Source organism: Laccaria bicolor, genomic scaffold, assembly GCF_000143565.1.
Source record: "Laccaria bicolor S238N-H82 LACBIscaffold_4 genomic scaffold, whole genome shotgun sequence".
NCBI lineage: Eukaryota > Fungi > Basidiomycota > Agaricomycetes > Agaricales > Hydnangiaceae > Laccaria > Laccaria bicolor.
The window spans coordinates 160,046-180,125 of NW_001889875.1; the positions used below are offsets into that span (position 1 = coordinate 160,046).

Genomic DNA, 20,080 nt, shown 5'->3' on the forward strand with positions numbered 1-20,080 from the left:
TCCGGATAGGCCTCAGGCCTATCCGGAGGAAAATCGAAGAAATTTAGGCAAATGCCTGAGTTGAATGTCCGGATAAAAATTGCCTAAGCTAAGGGGGGCCTGATCTAAGTCCGGATAAAAATTGGACAAAATGAATATATTTCGTACGTCTGCAGTGCCTGCACCCTGGATTAAAATAATGACGTTGAAATGGGAACAGATGATGAGGAAGATTAGATATGATTGTTACATCGAAATTCAAGCGCCAAGAGCCTTGCCTGCGCAGCCAAAAAAAAATCAAACATATACTATGCCTGAGGTAATGTCCGGATAAAATTTGGCAAAATCCTATGTCTGATCCCATATCCGGAGGAATTTTGGGAAATTCTGTCCGGAGGAAAATTGCGAAATTTAATGATTTTTGGATCAGGCATTTGACATGAATTTCCAGGGTCCTCTTCAGCAACGTAAAGTTGCCCTCGTGCGTCATAATTTCTTCTGAGATGGAAGAGGGAATATATATTTGGGGAAGATGAACGTGTGAGCGCGCTCATTTGCCCCTAAAGACACGTTGAACCAATATGCGTGCGCATGACAACGCGTCGCGCATTCATGTGATGTGACGAGGCGCGTCTGTGAAGACTATGTCACGGTTCGTCTCTGTCACATCACCTCCTGGTTGTTTCTTCTCGACGACGTTGTTGCCACCCACAACGATGTCCTCCTCGTCGTTGCAGTCGTTCTCCGTCCCAACGTCGCCAGCGATGACCCGCTCGTCAAAAACACAACCAGTGACCCCTCAGCGACTCCCACGACATCAACACCGACATTCCCAATCTGCCTACAGGTCACCATTGACGCCCTCAAGCCCCTACACTCCTCTCAGTTTTCGCTCTGCGGGATCGACAGGCAGTTCCACGCTCACTACACCAGACAACATGGCTATGATTCTCAAAAAGCGCCTTTTTCCTGCTGGCTCTCCAGAGGTTCAGCGCACTGCCACCATTCTGACTGATGGTCAGGACAAGAGTCTTGCGGATATTGCAGACAACTGGAGATCTCGTGCAAACGAAAATGGCATCAAAGTATCGTCTTATCGGGCTCAGGATGATTCTCACTATGGAGACGACGAAGGTCAGTGCATATATGCGCGTGTGTGTCCCTTATTTCGCTAATCAAATGCATGCAGGCAGCGAGATGACCATGTCCGATGCAAATGATTCAGGGCTCGTCTCCACAGAAGAAGGTATGCAATGTAACCAAGGTATCGCTTGTCCATATCTCAATTGTCGATTTTAGCCCTTCTTCCACCGCCTTTCCTTTCCTATCACCGGCGTGCTAGCAGTGCCATCGTAACGCGCCCTCGTGCCCAATCGCACGCGTCCCTTCCAAGCGCCCGTTGTCAAACGCTTTCCCCTACTGTTCCTCGCTCTGTGAATCGCGCACAATCCCCCACATCCCCAACCGTTCCCCGTCGCACGCTCTCTTCCCTTAACCAGCCGTTAAACCTCATGTCCACGCCTCCTCCGAATCGGACCCTAGCTAGACAACTCAAGTTGAAGGGTAGCTTCACCGATCCTGCTCAACCCAGGAGGCGAGAGGCTCTTGGCCCAGTAAGTCTTATGAGTTGACGCGTGTGCCTTTCATTGATGATATTCAGGTCCCCACACCTCCTCGCAATACTGGCCACCGCAATTCGAGGATAAATTTGAGCCTTAATCACGACACCTCTCTTGACTTGTTTGACATTGACGAAAACGATTTTGAATATGAATACGACTATCAGCAGACTCGTCAAACTGAAGACGATTCCTTCTCTCTCGATCTTCAAGCCCACACTGCGAACACGTTTGCATACCCGACCTACACTCATCAAGCCTTTCCCACTCAGTCCCCCTTTGCAGATCCCTTTCAGCCATCCGGGTTTGGTATGGGGTTGGGTAATAGCCATGTGCTGAGTAGCATTTCCGAAAGCATTGAGCACCACTTCAACGCCGCTCAGCAACAAGGTTATCAGGCAGACCCCTCCCGGGGAGGTTTTTGCGCATACGGATCCGATGTTCCCGTCCAACGCGAGCATCAAGTTTATCCTCAGCCTGCCTATGTACCACTACCGCCTGTTCCCGGGCGTCCTTTCCAATACGTCTCTGCCCCTGTGCCAGAGCGACCTTTCAGCACCGCCAAGGACTTGGCAATCAAAAGGAACCCATCTCCACCTACCACTTCCCCAGCTTCAAACCCATCCGTCGATCCCCATTCTGAGTGTTTGGTCTGCCTCGCTCCTCATCCTTCCACCCTTGCCATTTTACAACCCTGTCTCCATCCCTTGTGCTCGACATGCTTGACCAGCGCTCTCAACATTGTAGGCGAGAAAGACATGGAGTGCGCCGTGTGCAAGCGAGCCGTTGCAGATTTCAAGCTGGTCATTGGGTCTGGGAAAGCCTCACCTGGAGGCCAGCTTGATTCTTCCTTTGGAACAGCGAACAGGAAAACGACGACCACCAAGAAAGCGCACAATATAAAGGGCCAAAACGATTTGAAGGGGAAATCTTTCATGGATCCTCTATTTTCGTCTCCTGGCAGCGCAATTACCCACGACACTGCGAGTTCAAGCGGAGAAAGTGACCTCGACAGCGCATTCGAGTTTGGGCTTAACTTTGGGGAATTGCGGGCAAGTACGCCAAAATTCGAACAACAACAGCAACACCTTTCACCCGATCTGAGCAACCAGAGTATCAATGGAGGTAGGGGCGAGAAGAAGGGGGACAGTAATGCCGTACTGCGGATCGACAATGTTCCTTGGGTAAGCATTTCGTCATGTTTCCATATCCATCTAATAGTTGCAATGCAGGACATAACGCCTCTCCAAATTAAAAGGTGGCTCCAGCAACCCGTTGAACGGGTCCACGTCCTATTAGACCCCAAGGGTAAGACGCTCAGCCATGCTTACGTCGAGGTCAAGACTGCCGGAATTGCGGGCGCCATTCTGAGGGGAGAGGCTATTGCTGCGAACGGCAGTAAGAAGGAGAGAGGAAGTGTCCTAGGCAGGGGCAGGCGAGCCAGAGGCGTCACGGTCACTCGTAGTGGTCAGGAGGAGCTCATGGCTGATGTCAGTTTTTCACCTTTCTCCTCTTATGCCTAAAACTGATAGTTTGTCTAGCTCTTCCCCAGCTGGCGTGGTTCTTTTGATGGTTCACGCCCTTCCCTCGCCGGCCTTGAGGCTGATAAGATCATCATGGCCTTGGGGGGCGGCCTTCTCACGGAGAATGAGGTGTCTGGATTGCTGTACCTCATTCGGGAACCTGACGTATGTCCTTATGGTGACTTCACTTTTTGCTTTGCTAACGATAGATCAAGTCCCACTTCCTCAAAGTTCCTGCGCTTCCCTTCCACTCTCTATTGAGCTTGTTGAGTAAGTTCCCCTCGGACGTGGATAGTCGGGTCTTTTGGTCTTCTGGTGTGAGGGATATTCTGTATGGTGAGGACCCTTTACCACCTTCGCAACTCAACCCCCTTGCTGACTTTTGCTCTGTGTTAGACGTTACCTATGGTAAGCCGACTATTGGTCCGCATGGGTTCATTTTATCTGACAAATGCGTGGTCATCAGCCGCCGTTCAAGTCCTCCTTCCACGCGTAGAGAAAGCGAAACAACAAAACAACCCAGACGAGGAATACTCGATGGACCTCGTAACGGATCTCGTCAAAACAGCAATGGACTGCCGAGGTATGACGCCTGTGCTAAGCGTACTCTGCAGACGTTTGACCTTCGATTACAATAGCATTCACCGCGCAGCAGATCCGAAAATTTGCAGATCTGTTGGAAGCATGTTCGCTCCCAGTACCTGTACCCTCCTTCGTTTCGGGCTCCAGCGTTTCGGACTCCACTTCACGTTCAAGCGCCCCTCGTACGCCAGCCAATCGCGACTTTGACGGTTCTCAAGCAATGCATCCCAACTCGAATGGGACGCCTCCCCAACGAAACAGTCAACCCTTTGGCGACATTGCCAGAGAGTTTGGGGTCGAAGCCCAGCTTGTTGAAGCTCTTGTGCAACGACTGGCAAGCCTCTCCTGAACCTTCACGTTGGATTTCATTCCTTTTTTTCTCTTTCCTTCTTCTCAAAGACAATGACTGTACATTCCATCATCCCCGTTTTCCGCTGCATGTCTGGGTTATGCTCGTGACCTTATTTTTCCCTATGACTTTCCTTTTCTCTTCCTCCTGCACTAGAACGCCCAAAAGTTTCAAGCTGGTCTGCTTTCGATAATCGCAATCATCACTCCATCCCACCCCCATCCATACCTACCAATCATGTTGTCGTGCCCTTTGCTATCCTGCACTCGTTTTTTTTATAGCTTTCCGTAATGGATACCTTTTTCTCTCTTATCATCATGCCCCTTGCCCCCCCGTGTTTTTACACCCACCGTATACGCTCTGTAGCCCTGATTATGACGAATACATTGATAGCCATGCGCTTTTTTATGACTATTATTTGGACATATTGAGCTCATATATCTTCGTAAAATAACTTACCTCGCATAACTCGTAATTGAGTAGGACTATTATTGGCGTTTTCGACATGATTGGCGTGGCTGCAATCATACAATTACTCTGCACATTCGCGAACTCAGTGCACGCATGCAACTGTAGCACTTTTTCAACCTGAGTGGCCCAGAAATGCCCGGTGGCCATCATCAACGTTCTTCACGTTGTCCACACACGAGAAACACAGCTCAATGTGTCAGAGTGGGATAGCTATAGCTAGCTTGAGCAAGTGTGACAGACACCCCATCGATATCATTTCGAATTCTGTCCAATTGGTCATGCGTGGATTTCTTTGCGTACTCATCGAGAAAATACTATTTTGACTTCGTTGCGGTTGCAGAACAAGTAGCTAGTAGGTTATGCCAAGATTTAATTGAACTGCGAACCCTTCGTTTCCTTTCCAAAGGCGTTCTCACTGGGAATGTTACGCATCGAAAACAGACAGCATCTGGGCAGAGAAAAAAAATCATGTAGGGAACTTCATCCGACCTGCCTGGTTCGAACAGGCGACCTCAAGATTACGATGTTTCCTATTACAGTCTTGCGCTACTTCCAACTGAGCTAAGGTCGGTTGTGAAGATAGTATACTGTATGAATGTTCATCAGTAGAATCACAACCCCTTTCACTTTCACTTTCAGGCGCTTTCACTTTCACAACCCCTTTCACTTTCACTTCCAGGCGCTTTCACTTTCACATCACTTTCAATTAACTTTCAAGGCACCTTTTCCCGCCCTTTCGGGTCTTTCCCCCTTTGGACCTCTTTCAAATTTGTTGATCAATATATTTTATAGGGTAGCATCTGGTAGCATTCGGGGTGAAGATCTATCATCTAATAGTGAATTTTCAGTGAGGATTAAAGAGGTAGAAGATGTGTTTTCCATGCCAAAATCAGGGCTCTGGTGCCATGTCTGGGACACCTTATGTCCATATATAGACATAATTTATGTCTATATTGAGACATGTCCAAAAAAAGACATAAGGTCGTCCAAAAACAGACATAAGCCATCAATCTCACACCCACGCCCAAATAGGCAGCTGCTCAAGTAGTTGACCTCCTACTGGCTTTTCTCCCTGTGCTATGCGCCGCAGGCCAGAAAAATATTTGAATAGCTCACTTACCTTGTGGGAAATTATAGGATACACTAATATGAACCCAGAATGCATTTTTAAATCATTGAAAAGAGAATTTGTGCTGTTCTAAGCATAAAGTCAGTTCCACTTAATGCAATTGCTCATCAAAGTATGTGTCGATGCTAGTAGAATATCTCAGAGTATGTGGAAGCACTTTACATGCACTTCTTCCTCCTAATGGCAGGTTGTTGCATTAAAGGCAACAAAAAGACAGAATCAATGGGTAAAAAAATGTTGTACTGCTTTAAAAATGCTAATACAGGAGTGCTGGTATGTTGTTAATATTTCCTCACATAGTCTTGACCTTCATATAAAAAGAATTTGTAACAATCTCAAGATCTGGACTGTGTTGCAATAAATCTATCTAAAGTTGACAATAAATCTGTCATAATTGAACAACCCTTGCTGTTGATCTAGGGACTGTCACGGATAGCTAAAGCCCGGGTGAACCCGAAATCCACCCATATTTGGACTCAACTGATGGATTCGGGTAAGTACCCGGACTATCCGCAGGTATCCGTGGGTAAATTAGATATTTTTAGACCTTCTTGAGATATTTTGAGCATACATGCCCGGAATAGATAAGAGTGTTATTTGTACCCCCAACTCCCTTCCACCATGACAGAATGCTATCACAACAACTTCCTGGCCCCTGCTGCTTGTGGAAGGGGTCCAAATTGTGACCTGGGCTTTGTTCCCAGCTGTCACCCAAGCTTGTCACCAGAAATCTTTGAAATCCTGTTAATGAATTCAATTTTTAGTGAAAGCAATCACAATATGCCCCAATAAAAAAACAGGAGAACATTCAAATTTACCTTGATGAACCCAGAGGTATTGAAAGAACAATTTTGGTGACACAATGTGTTACAAAAAGCTATTTAAGAGGAAAAGAAATCATTGTCCATCTTTTTTCAATCATTTGTGTAACTTTATTGAAGCTGGGTAGAAGGAGAATTTAATCAAGAATCTAAGAGCCATTTCTGCTCTGAATGTTTGAAAGTTGATATTGTGCTGGGTGAAATTGATCTGATTGTGACCAGTGGAGAATGCCCACTCTGCATCCACAGAAGTAGCTGCATCAATCATTGAAAGTAAAGGAAAATAAATGTGAATAATGCTGCTTACCTGGGGCTGAGCAGAAATCAGAACCCATTCATGAAAGTTGCAGTCGGGAATGTGATGCATTGTGCCTGTACATCATATAACCTCCCATTTCCTTCATTGTTTCTGTTGCTACCCAACCTAAATATCAATTGTTCTCAAAAGCATTTCTCTGAAACTGAAAATAAATACTCTCAAGATGGCCAAGGCATGCTAATACACACCCCCAACACTCTCTGTGATCAAGGCTCAGTTACAGCAGCATTATACAAGGAGAAAGACCTCAGATGATGATATATAAATAACTTTAGTTTCAATATACTCAATTTAAATAATATATGAATGACTTTTGTTTTAATATGAATTTTCCTGAATTTTTGCTTTCTAACACAATTTTTTTCATAAAGAACGGACAGGAAATGAACAAGATACACTCATTTATATAGCTGCTTGGTCACCCAGGCTGTTTACCCACGGATATATCCGTACTGTGCCTTATCTGATCCGTGGGTGGGAAAATCCGTGGATCGGGTACGGTTAATACCCGGGTATATCCATGACAGTCCCTATGTTGATCTATAGTTCTACATATATAATCAGTGTAAAGTATCCTGCTTCTTACATGCACATTTTTGAAAGGAATTGAGACATTCTCAGCTGTTCCAGACATGACACTAGAGCCATCATTATTCCTGTTCATTTTAATTTTCAGTACTTTATCCTTGTTAGCTCAACATGAGGAACTCGAACATTAATCTGCTTTGCAATTAATCTGAGCTTTTGGCATAATCTCCTGTCTTGTGGTTTCATGTGTAAAAATGCATGCTGATGGGAAGACTCACTCATAATATCTAACCTTTTTCCTCATAGTTGTGGCCCCTGATAGGTGCCTGCCCCATTTTTAAATGGTAGATAGGGAGAGGATATATTTCACAAATTTTCCTAGCAATCTGTCAAGTTTCTAACAAGATACATATTTGTGGTTCAATTATCTCTGTGAAAAAAAAAAAGATGTCAATCGCTGGAATTGAACTTAGGTTGACCATAAAAGGAGATCAAAAAAGCGCAATAATCCACTATACTATACAGCCCTCTATAATATTTACATGTAGTTACCATATATGTAATTTTTGAAAAACGGTGTCCTTGTCCCAGACATGACACCAGAGCCAAAATCAGAAGAAGACTTGTTGAAGGCTGTCGATCACGCGACATGTTGAACATCCGAATTTGGAAATTTTTGGACTTGTTAACTTTTCCGTTACACTACCTCTGTCCCTTCCCCTCCTCTGGCGCACGATGTCTTCACGATTGGGTATGTGTCTGGCCAGCACAAATCCTTTTATGATGACATTGACGTGGCTTATCGCCGTCGTCAGGTTTGATTCCAGAAGCAGCACCCCGCCACTCCCGTCGCATCACAAGCCCATGGTGGTTTCAGCTACCAGCAAAGTACACACCACGCCACTCAGGTCGCTTCGCCCTTCCGAAACGAAAGTCGCACAGGCGAATGACCAGCGTGCACTGCACAGATCCCGTTCCTGGCCTCACCGCTTGAGGCTGTCCCAGAGTTGGACAACGAGGAAGAGAGACCATTGCTTACGTTTTGTAAGTTTTTCCTCTCGTCTTACTGAAGGAGGACTGATAGTGCATGCGTAGCCCTCCCTAGGGTTTTGCACGACCACATCTACAACTACGCTCAGCACCGACCGACCTCGCACCCTTAGACCACGAGCATCAAGCCTTCTCCCCTGGTCCGAACCCGGGGACGCGCATCATGGTGGAGGTGCGGGATATGGATGGGGTGTCGTCGCTTGGTTGTTTGTGTTCCCCTCGTCTGTGAGTACGCATTCGCCTGACAAGGCGCTCCTGACCTCGGTGACGATGGACGACGTCTCTTCGCATCTGGTCAAGGCGGCCTGGTGGGTGTTTTTTTACCACTCGTCTCTACCCGCGACACGTCAAGCCTGCATTGCCTGGCTCAAAAAGCACGTTCGCAATGCCTACTCACTCGAAACGAGCAGACGAGCAGATGCCGTGGAATGACTTGGCCACTACTAGACGATGACTCGTCCTGAGTGTGTCCTTCCTTCCTCTCCCCCCCTTCCTTTCTGACTCTCGATATTCATCCAGCTGAACAACTCCGCGCAACGTCGAATCTGAATTACACAACTCCTCAATCACAGCACAGCAAGCACGGTGGGACTATGGTCAAGCTTTGCAGTGGGTCGGCGAGACTGTTGCGGCAATGGTTCCCCAGGCCACAACCCCTTCCAGCGAGTCTGATTTCGAGTTAGCGATGTGGAAGAACGAAAGTTCAACAGCAAGAGACAGCAACTGGTCGTCTACCAAAATAAGGAGGGGAAAGAAAGGAACGAGAGAAAAAGGGACAAAGGAATGACGAAAGAGGCACTCAGCGTCTAAGCGTGTGAGTACGTGTTTGGACGCGTGTCGTATAAACTACTTGTAGGCGATGGCGTGAGAGTCCACGGCGAGTATCAGAGAATTTTGAAGTCTTTTTGGTCGTCGTCGTTCTTGAGGGTTCTTGAAAATCTTAAAATCTTAGAAGAGGGACAATACTTGGAGAGGGAAAAAGATCCAGCTCCATTCGCAAGGTGGGAGGACACCTTAAGTACAAAAATAATTATCACAAGGCATCTGCACGTACTCGCGTGCTGCCTGTCCAGAAAAGTTCTAAAGAAAAGAAGACATTAAAAGAATAAAAGTAAAAATAGATTGTGACGCATCCCGTCAAGTTCCTCCGCCGAACCGTTGGACTGGGAATAACTCGGGGAGCTAATCGACGCTGAGAGAGGCCTATTTGCGTACGCGACTGCCCCCCTCAGTGCGGGCTTCACAGCCGTCGACGCTTCAACCCTACCATCCAGTCCTAAAGCTCGGTTTTGGTCCCCAAAAGGATTTGTCGTAAGTAACAAATAACAGCGAATAAGGAGAAAAAATAAATTCAAGCGTACGAAGACGAAGGTTTGAAGGCCGATCCTATGAAGATTGCTGATCGAAAGGTAAACGGAGATGACGTCATCAAATCCAGCAAGTTGTCCTTCGACGCGTTTGAGCGCACTGCAGTTGTAATCAATTTCGAGTATCTGAATCTTGACTTCGAATCCTAAAAAAGTAAAAGACTCTAAAATAAAAAAGTAAAAACCGTAAAAACTAGCGCGCATAAAAAATAAAGAAATAAAGGAAGTGCCGTGAGTAGTACACTCTGCACTTCCACAAATAAGGAGAAAATATAAACGATGCCCCCATCGTTTCGGAATGAGGTTCAACGGAAAAAGAAAAAGAAAAACTCAGTGAAGGGGGAGAGCGGCAAGAGCCCAGGACTCGAGGACATTGATGCTCGAAGTTTCGATGAGGTTCTCATGAGCACCCTCGTTTACCATGCTTGAGGAAGACGTATAACGAACATATTGAACTGAATTGTAGTCCGTAGGATCGAGCTCTGAAATTGCTGGGAGGTATCGAGAGTGAAGGCTGGCGGACGGTTGTGACAAGGGCTTGACAGTTGGAATGAATGTAAGGGAAGGGTTATCCGGAAGACGCGCTACGCCGACTTTAATAGAAACTGGGAAAGGAGGAGTGACTAGAAGATCTTGATTAAGAGTTCCTAAGACTGTCGACGCGTGCACTGATGATGAAGAAGAGGCTGCAACATGGAGGGAATACTCGGTAGGTTGGACTGTCCGGATCGTCTGATGTTCTTCGCGGTAATAGAAAATCTTCAAGCGGTTAGCGGCTACAGAACCACGCATTACCGTCCCATCCAACTCCCTCAGTTGATAAGTTGTGTCGCGCAACTGTCGGTGGACGATATATGGTCCAGTCCAACGCAATGCTCCTTTGTTACCCATCTGAGAATCTAACCAAGTCTCGTGCAAAAGCACCCAAGTCCCCAAAATGAACGAACCAGAAGATAAATAATGTGCGTGCTTACGATTAAAATCATCCACTGCACGTTGACGAACTTTCTTCTGCTGCTCCATGGCGAGAACCAGCTTTTTGTCACGTCGAAGAATTTGTTGCATCCGCAAGGCGAGAAGGTCTTCGGTAGAACTGACGCCGTGCCAATCTAATGTGTCCCATGTTTTATCTGCAAAGTCAAAAGCGAAAAAGGGGTGACGGCCATAGAGAAGAAAGTAAGGAGGATACCCCGTAACTTGTGACGTGGAACAACGCATAGCCCAAAGTCCTGCGTGTAGATATAAAGGCCAACGCGAAGCGTCTTCTCCGCATGCTCGCAGAATCAAATTGACGAGAGTTTGATGTGAGCGTTCAGAATGACCGTTCCCTTCAGGGTGATAAGGAGATGAAACGATGGCGACGATTCCGTATTGCTTGAAAAGGATCTCGACAGCGCCTTTGAATTCCGTGCCGCCATCGACCAGACAAAGGAGGACTCCTCCAAATCTACAGTATACTTCCTCGTACAAGAACTTAGCCCATGCTTCAGAACTAGCGCGCCTTGCCGCGCGTGCCTCTACCCACGAGATAGAAGGGTCAGTGGCCTGCAACAAGAATTTCATACCTCCAAAGCCGTCTGGCATATGTATCGTATCCAAGTCAAAACGTCGAAGGATTCCTGAGTTCCAAGTAGGGCTGAAGGCGACGATGGGGCGAGTCTTTGAACGGAGTTGGCAGATGTTACATGAACGGATGAAATATGCGATCTGGTCGAACATGTTCGGCCAAAAGAAACGCTCCGCTAAAGTCTTATAAGTAGCATCGCGCCCTCGATGTCCAACGTCGTTATGAGCTTCCGCTAATAATTCTAAACGGCGATCAGTGTCGACAACCACCAATCTAGGAATTCTTCCTTTAAGCTCGAACTTCCACAAACGATCTCCATCGTGAAGGAAAAAGTTCTTTGTCTTTCTAACAAACAACTTGCGTTCAACAGGATCCTCGCATTGGCTAGGCATGACATCCGTTTTGAGGTAGTTAATGATCTCTGACCACATTTCAGGTGAGTCACGGTCCTTGACGCCATAGGAGTGTGTTGCACATGTAACATTTGCATAAGGAGGGATGTCTTCATAGTTTATTCAATTGTCGGTTCGGAACGTCGGGTCGGGGATGCCTGGTACAACAGATTGATCAGTGACTGAAGGTTGCGGCGCACCTGGTTTTAATGCCGACATGTAAGAACACTGATATTGATGTATTTCTAACGTAAAAGTCTCTTCCCCAAGTGAACACGTCGCTACGACGGGGGTACAGACTTTTCGATGCTCGAATTCAAGTCCTGTATAGGAAAAGTCATCTGTAATAGAAAGAAGGGATCGCTTAACAAGAGATCCTTTGCTCCAATCTTTTAGCGAAGGATCAAAGCGTGCTTGTCTGATTTTTTGAATTTCAGCGGCCAAAGAAGGAGGAGGATCTACAACGCTAAGGACAGAGAGGTCGTCAGCGATAGACGTCGTAAGAAATGAAGCGTAAGGAGTGCGTGAAGTTCGCCGCATGGTCAACAATAAGTCTTGGAAGAATTCGTTGTTAAGACAAGTTGGTCGAAAAGCGTGAAGCGACTCTGAAGATAAAAAGTTTGTGAGTGATGAGGAAGAAAGGGAGGAAAAGTCGAGAGAAGCTGAGCCCATAAACCTATCCAAATATTCTTCTGCGTCTTCGTCATCAGAATCTTCGGGAGTACGTCTTCGCCGAGAGAGCCCATCAACGCCTGCATGAGATTGCGCTGGGACGTGATTCATCACGTAGTCGAATAGGGCGATGTATGAGATCCAACGTGTCATAGGTGCGTTCGGAAGGTCTGGCTGTTTTACCATCTCGATCAAAAACTTCGCGTCGACGTCGATACGGATATGAATTCCCCAAATCCGATGTCGAAGATCTTTGACTGCTCGAAAAACGCCATAGAGCTCCAACTTTGCCTGAGAATATCGTGATTCAGCATCATTGAAAGTGCAAGACCCAAAGATCACCGGGTGTTTTTCTTTTTCGACGTTCTGATATAAAATCCAACCTGTACCATTCTGGCAAGAATCGACGGCGACGATAACGAGTCCATGATCCGACGACCGAGGCAATGGGTCTTGATGTGACAGAAGCTTTGCGGCATCATAATCTAGCTTTACAAGGACTGGCGCCGTTGAGACGAGCCGCTTGAGTTCGTTTTGAGCTGCTTCTGCTTCTTCTGAAAAGAAAAACTGTCTTTGGACTGCGGTTTTAGTGAGGAGCGTGAGCGGTTTTGCGATAAGAGAGAATCCACGTATCCATTTTCTTCCGACGCCAGCAGTCCCGAGAAATGAACGGACATCTGTGACACTTGTTAGTGGACCCCAATTCAAAATCTTCGTTACCAGGCCATGCTCAAGGTGCCATCCATCTTTCGATACAATTGTCCCAACGATATGTAAGCGTGGAGTTGCAAGGACTAGCTTCTTTCCGGAAGCGGTGATACCTGATTCTATAAAGCGCATCAGAAATCTGTCAAAGGTAGAGGCATATTCGTAAACGTAGCGCCTGATGCCAGGGGCAATCTCTGCATCATTGTAAGTTGACGTGGGTCCCTTCAATCCCACGTCGTCGACGAATACATTCCCGTTCTTTGGAATTTCCTCTTGAAGCGCATGAGTCGTACAACGCTGAAATTCTGGCAATGAATTGGTCGCGCCTTGAGGCAGTACGCAAGAGCGGAGAGGTCCTATTAAACAACTAAATGTCGTTAACGGTCTTGAAGTCACCGCCAGCTTTCTTCCGTCATAGCCTGAAAATAAGTCCGCCAACCCATAAATCACATGGCCCACGAAGCTTTCTGCGAAGTCGTCAGTTCTAGGAGGTAAGCCAGCGTCACGCACTGTAACTCGATTAAGTTCTTGTACATCCGCTACCAAACGGATTCCTCCTTTAGGCTTGCCAACAGCGAAAATTCTTGATCGATAGGACGCCGTAGAATACTCGTATTTTCCTGCCGCCTTTTGTTCGAGAAGCATCTGACGTACCGTATCTTCGATGGACTTTGGGATGCGGATGGGGGCTTGAACCCAAGGGGTGTGTTCAATCACCGGTATTTCGTAGTCTGGGAAATATTTGTCAGAGAAAGTTCCTCGTTCAGAATCCTCGAATGCTAAAGCTTGTTGCCGCGTCTGTAAAACAAAAACCAACAGGTCGATCTCTCGAGGTTTTAAGAACCCTTTGGGTACGCTCGCTAAAATCTTCTGTAAGCGGTCGAGTGAGAGTCGGCGTGACGGAATAAAATCTTGAAGGGATGGAGGATCTAAAGGAAGCGAAGGCAGTGAGGGTATTAATACAGGGCGAAACACTTGCCCAGCCGGATCCGGCATATAGCTCGGGACAGGCCTAACTTTCTTATCAACAGTCTTGTATTTTGTTCGCATTTGAAGGGGGTTCGATTCATAGGTTAAAGCGCGTTGAGTCCAAGGTGTAAGAAGTGGTCTGGAAATCCTAGGTGAACAATGAGCGATATTCTGTAAAATTAAGTCATAAGTCTCTGGAGGTTCTAAGTGAGATACGAAAGAAGGCGATTCAAAACCGTAAGTTCCCATCATTGCGTGAAGCGAACGCCCAAGGGTTGGAACAGACGTGTCCTGGTCAAGCCCAGGGTTGGGATACACGTCTGTCCTCATTTTCCCGCATCGACATCTTCCACTTCTTCAATTCTTGTACGATGATCGAGATTGAGCGTAGCTGAGTTCCGAGGGGCGCCGGGTGTACATAGAGGAATGAGAATAGAAGGGCCTTGCCGAGATCCGTCAGTTTTATCGCCATCACCATCTTGCCAAATTCGCATGTTCATCGACCCTTGACGGGTATACTGAATCGACGCAGAGTACCATTGAAGCCAGGGTTGACCTAAAATAATCTCTTGTTTTCCGGCGCCTTCCTTACTTACAAACATGTGATGGTCGAATCGTCGTCCCGAAATCTTGATTTCAGCGTCACGGACACAGCCGCCGAGAGGGACAGGTTGCCCATTAATTCCTTTGAGGGACCAACGTGTCCCGTCGAGGTCTATCGCTAAATTCGTCCTGTCGTAAAATTCTTGACCTATCAAATTTAGCTCAGAACCAGTGTCAATCATAAAAACGGCATCCAATCCCGCGAACTTTCCCCGAAAACGTCCCGTAACCATCGCAAAAAGCGGCTGTGGAGTTAGATGAATTTTTACCGCTGAAGCGTAGCGTATCAGAATGTCTTCCTTCGATTCTGTGGATTCATCAAATGCGAGACCGACGCGTGACTCAACGAAACTAGAATTAGCGAAGGACTCAGCTGCGGGGAGAGAACGGTAGTATTCCTCGTCGTCCGAATCATATCCTCCAGCCAAATCTGAGGATGAAATTTCTTCTTCAACCCAATCGGCCTCTTTGAGTACCTCCACGACATTTGCAACTACAGGTTTTGAAACGTATTCTCGACGCGTCTTCGTCAAGTTGCTGACTGATTTTTGCAGAAAGGCTGAAATTGCCAGAAGCTCGCCGAGTTCAAGATGAACCATTGTTTTGTTAACCTTTTCTTGAACGATTTTATCTAGATCGTACATTTCTTGAATGTCCGACGTGAAATGATACAAAGGAGCCGACTTAGCTTTAGTATTCGCGTCTTTCATCTCAACGTCTTTAGTTTTTGCTGGTGGCGCACGACGATTTTTGAAAGCATCTTCTGTGTTTACCGCTGGAGGCCGTAAGTTGAAAGCTTGAGGCGTTGACTGAACCGTGGGAGGTCGTAAATTAAAGGCCTGAGGTGTTGACTGAACAGGACCGTTTGCTGGCCTAAGGTTACTAAGCGTAGGAACGGGTGTTTTATTCAGATTCTCTTTTGGCTTAGGAACGGACTTAGCTTCGGCTGGTCGCCTCTCTGGGCGCTTGATGGGATCGAAACGAGTTTCCTTGTCTTTTTGAGATCGAGTTACGGCTAATGTCGAAGAGGGGGATGCCGCCCGCCATTCAGGGACGACAGAAGAAGGCGAAGCGTTGAAGACTTCAGAGGATAGAACCTCTTCTCCATCGAATAACAGACCGGCGTAGTTGGCCATATGGGGAGGTGGGTCTCTAGAAGCCTCCCGGGCCTTACCTTTTAAATGGCTTGAAGCGGCGGCATGTTGTTCTCGTAAGACCTTCGCAACTCCACCGTCACTTCCAAAAGCTCGAGGAAGTTCAGACCCATCTGGGCGCGCTAACCTACCTAAGGGGGTGTAAGCAACTAAACCTTCTTTAATACATACCTCGACTTCTGGACAGAACTTGAGTCCAAGGCAGTGCGTTGTCTTATCGCAAAAGAAACACCTGGCTTCCCTCATAATTTGTTGGTTAGTCAGATTAGGGTTCGGAGTGATATTGACCGAGCGTAAAAACTCAGCGTGAGCAAGTCTTAAATCCTCCATCTGTTTAGTGATTCGGTCTACTGGACTAAGATCCACCGGCTCGACTATCGGCACTGCGGGTACGGTCTTCTCGAAAGCCACCTTTTTCAAAGGCTTCTTCTTTTTCTTCGTCAAGATCACCGTGTCGATGTCTTCGTCGGAATCACTCGAGCTCGAGTCTGAATCAGACTCTCGGTCAACGCCTACATACGTTGTCTTCGCGTCCAGGTCTTCGTCGTCAAACTCGGTCCTTAATAAGCTAAGGAGGGTTGCCGTTGTCGGAGGCGAGGAAGTTTTGAGATTGGCGGCCGGTATACGTTTCTTGATCCGAGCATGTAAAGACGTCGGGATTCCTCTGTAAAAACAAAGATGAACTTCATTAGCCAACATCTTGTTCGGAGCTAAATCCGCAGATAAAGCTGTAAAATCTCGGTAATACTTGTCTACTTCTTTGCGAGAAGTTAAGATACCCGACTCTCCATGCTTGGAGCACCATTGGCGCAACCGATCTGGGGAGTTGAGAGGGATGGAATCGTTCGACCCATAAAGGTCGTCCAAATACACCCTCACCGCAACCCAGTCGTCTCCAGACAGTAACAAAGATGAACCGATAACCATCCGAACTTTTGAATGACAATATCTGAGAACATAACCAGGTAAAAGTGTATGTGAAACTCGCGCGCTGTCCGCATGTTGTTCCAGCACGTCTAAAAAATCCGAAACGTGCCTCCCTTTAAACTTGGGAGCTCCCGGCATTCCCGGAGTAGGCATAGGGACGCCCAACGTAGCATTGAGACTGGTATCAGAAGAAGAAGACACAACTGGTTGTTTGGAAGATGAAGACTGGAGTTCGTTGTTAGGACTCATGACGAAAATTTAAGGAGAAAATTTAAAATGAAAGAAGGGTAATTGAAGAAAGGACTTAGCGTATACGTGGACGACGAATCGAGAGTGACAGAATGAATATATGCGCCTGAAAACAGAGTATTCAGCACAAAAATGTTGATGATAACCGTACCAAATGCGAATCAGGAGATTTATTGAGTGTATACGTCCGTCTAAAAACCGAGTTTTCAGCGCAAGGACGAAGATATGGAACGTACCAAACGAGTTTTTGATACTTGATGAGGAAGTAGAGTGGAAAACCAATCCCCTGTCTCGGTCACCACTGTGGAAGAACGAAAGTTCAACAGCAAGAGACAGCAACTGGTCGTCTACCAAAATAAGGAGGGGAAAGAAAGGAACGAGAGAAAAAGGGACAAAGGAATGACGAAAGAGGCACTCAGCGTCTAAGCGTGTGAGTACGTGTTTGGACGCGTGTCGTATAAACTACTTGTAGGCGATGGCGTGAGAGTCCACGGCGAGTATCAGAGAATTTTGAAGTCTTTTTGGTCGTCGTCGTTCTTGAGGGTTCTTGAAAATCTTAAAATCTTAGAAGAGGGACAATACTTGGAGAGGGAAAAAGATCCAGCTCCATTCGCAAGGTGGGAGGACACCTTAAGTACAAAAATAATTATCACAAGGCATCTGCACGTACTCGCGTGCTGCCTGTCCAGAAAAGTTCTAAAGAAAAGAAGACATTAAAAGAATAAAAGTAAAAATAGATTGTGACGCATCCCGTCAAGTTCCTCCGCCGAACCGTTGGACTGGGAATAACTCGGGGAGCTAATCGACGCTGAGAGAGGCCTATTTGCGTACGCGACTGCCCCCCTCAGTGCGGGCTTCACAGCCGTCGACGCTTCAACCCTACCATCCAGTCCTAAAGCTCGGTTTTGGTCCCCAAAAGGATTTGTCGTAAGTAACAAATAACAGCGAATAAGGAGAAAAAATAAATTCAAGCGTACGAAGACGAAGGTTTGAAGGCCGATCCTATGAAGATTGCTGATCGAAAGGTAAACGGAGATGACGTCATCAAATCCAGCAAGTTGTCCTTCGACGCGTTTGAGCGCACTGCAGTTGTAATCAATTTCGAGTATCTGAATCTTGACTTCGAATCCTAAAAAAGTAAAAGACTCTAAAATAAAAAAGTAAAAACCGTAAAAACTAGCACGCATAAAAAATAAAGAAATAAAGGAAGTGCCGTGAGTAGTACACTCTGCACTTCCACAGCGAGGACATTAGAGGGTTAGCGTCGTTCTAGTAGTAATTACTACCATTGTTTCTATCAAATATCAGAAATCTATTCACTTTTGCCTACTTTTAAGCCCCTTTCAAGTCACCTTTTGAAAGCTGCACCTCTTTCATGGTCCCCTTTTGAACCACTTTCAGCCCCTTTTGTCCCTTTTGAAAGCGGAAATCCCTTTTCAAACAATATGGCCTGGGCTTCCAAAAGCGGAAACGCTTTCATGCTTTCACGCTTTCAAAAGCGGTGAAAGCGGCTAAAGCCGGACTTGTAATTTTACTGAAGTTGAGGCCAGACAGTGCCACCCGTGCAAGGCAAACAATACGATAACTCAACGATAACTGTCGCGTTCGGACAGAAGAAACGAGGAAGGTTCAAAATAGATTTGCAAGAAGTCCCTCGGTACGAATTGCTTCTGTGTAAATAAAGAGTTCCTCGTGAAGGTTGAGGAAAGCTTGAGCAAATCCTGAGCGTCGTTGAATCTGAGAAAATGTGAAAGTTTTGTGTGTAGTCTAACTCCAATCTAACTCTGCCTTTCAGGTCGCATCCAAGTTTTTTGAAGCCAGCACCCCAAACTACAACGACGAAAAGACGAAACACTCTTGGATGATTGAATCTATCACTCGACAAACCCCTTCTCTAAATGTCCTCTATATGCTCATAAGTACTGTTACAGTGAACCGGCAGCCCTTGACCAAAGCTTGACACACTAAGATGTTTTCTGGACCTTTTTCTCCGCACTCGCCAAAAATTTCGGTACACTGTATTACGGAAAAGCTTAACACCGCAACACTTTCATAAACGCCAATTTTTACCCTGCCGAATCGTCGGGCGATGACCTACTTACGAAAAATTGGGTAAGAAAGGAAACAGGTCCGTTTTTATTTTTATTTTTGTCTTTTGCTGCAAGGCCAATTGCTGTCGGGGTACTAGTCTCGCTGCTCTTGAAAGTACCCGCCCCAATTCACGATCCATGATCAGCGATCGCGTTGGGTAAGCGGCACCGAGGCGATAGTGGCGGAGGCCAGAGGCACGATCAGCCTTCGTGAAAGCCTGGAAGATGGAGGCGTTGAAGTAAGAACTGGAAGGGAACCAATTTCGGCGGAGTAGCTTTAGAATAGGTAGACGAGAACAGCGCTGAAGGAGCAGAAGCAGGGGGCGCTGGGGATAGGACAGGCAGAAGATCTTCAAAGATAAATGTGAAAAATTCCCCGAGTGCGGTGAAAACGTAAATTTTGTGGGTTGAATAATCATCTAAGAGTTTGGAGGCTGGGAGACGTGGAAATCTGCCGGTTACGGCCTCAAAGCAGATCATCGAAATAACTCGAAGAGAAAAACGCAGAAATAACTCGAGTAGCCCCGCCGCCGGGGTCAAATTGGCGTTACTCGCCAGTCGATGAACAAAGTTCCGCCACGCTGGTGATGATACCTCGGCTCACGATGGTTCAATGCCGTTACAGGACGTCATTTAGGCGGTTGTTGCCGGAAGGGATAAGCGGTTCGGATCCCCCACGTATTGCCAGCTAGTCTTCAAAGCTTCATTTTCTTTGTCGTGTGCGCTTCCGACCCTTGCTTTAGAGTTATGCACGAGTCTGACGTCACGAATGACGTTTGGAGGCTTACTATGCTTTTTACGCCTTATAGCTTTGCGCTGCCTTTATCCCAGGGTATTTTTTGCAGTCGAAAACGCGCTCCACAGATTCAGGGCTGGCGACGGCCGTGGTCTGCCAGTGCATTGTGATCCTACTGAAAAAAGAAAAAAAAATTTAGATCGCCGAATAAAACTACCTCGGAGAAAATGGAACTTGGAAGCAGCGCATTAGGCGTATTCATGTGGCCCTATTCAC

At 46.6% G+C, this 20,080-nt stretch overlaps 4 protein-coding genes across 4 annotated transcripts; 3 read left to right on the top strand and 1 right to left on the bottom strand.

Annotated features, from left to right (window-relative positions):
• Window positions 1-695: 695 nt before the first annotated feature.
• Window positions 696-4,052, top strand: LACBIDRAFT_323136 (uncharacterized protein; the record flags this gene model as incomplete). Its single annotated transcript, XM_001876335.1, has 9 exons — window positions 696-1,113; window positions 1,169-1,225; window positions 1,279-1,592; window positions 1,640-2,782; window positions 2,831-3,088; window positions 3,140-3,286; window positions 3,331-3,529; window positions 3,588-3,704; window positions 3,760-4,052. 9 exons carry the CDS (start codon window positions 696-698, stop codon window positions 4,050-4,052), a joined length of 2,946 nt encoding a protein of 981 aa, XP_001876370.1.
• A 1,066-nt stretch (window positions 4,053-5,118) lies between these two features.
• Window positions 5,119-5,571, top strand: LACBIDRAFT_311098 (uncharacterized protein; the record flags this gene model as incomplete). Its single annotated transcript, XM_001876336.1, has 1 exon — window positions 5,119-5,571. The coding sequence occupies one exon, from the start codon at window positions 5,119-5,121 to the stop codon at window positions 5,569-5,571; it is 453 nt and encodes a 150-aa protein (XP_001876371.1).
• Window positions 5,572-6,614: 1,043 nt separating this feature from the next.
• On the bottom strand, window positions 6,615-7,624 carry LACBIDRAFT_323137 (uncharacterized protein; the record flags this gene model as incomplete). Its single annotated transcript, XM_001876805.1, has 6 exons — window positions 6,615-6,728; window positions 6,781-6,845; window positions 6,981-6,992; window positions 7,232-7,322; window positions 7,379-7,448; window positions 7,599-7,624. 6 exons carry the CDS (start codon window positions 7,622-7,624, stop codon window positions 6,615-6,617), a joined length of 378 nt encoding a protein of 125 aa, XP_001876840.1.
• Window positions 7,625-8,055: 431 nt separating this feature from the next.
• LACBIDRAFT_311100 (uncharacterized protein) lies at window positions 8,056-8,802 on the top strand (the record flags this gene model as incomplete). The annotated part of the gene is made up of 2 exons (XM_001876337.1): window positions 8,056-8,364; window positions 8,416-8,802. 2 exons carry the CDS (start codon window positions 8,056-8,058, stop codon window positions 8,800-8,802), a joined length of 696 nt encoding a protein of 231 aa, XP_001876372.1.
• Between the last annotated feature and the right edge of the window lie 11,278 nt (window positions 8,803-20,080).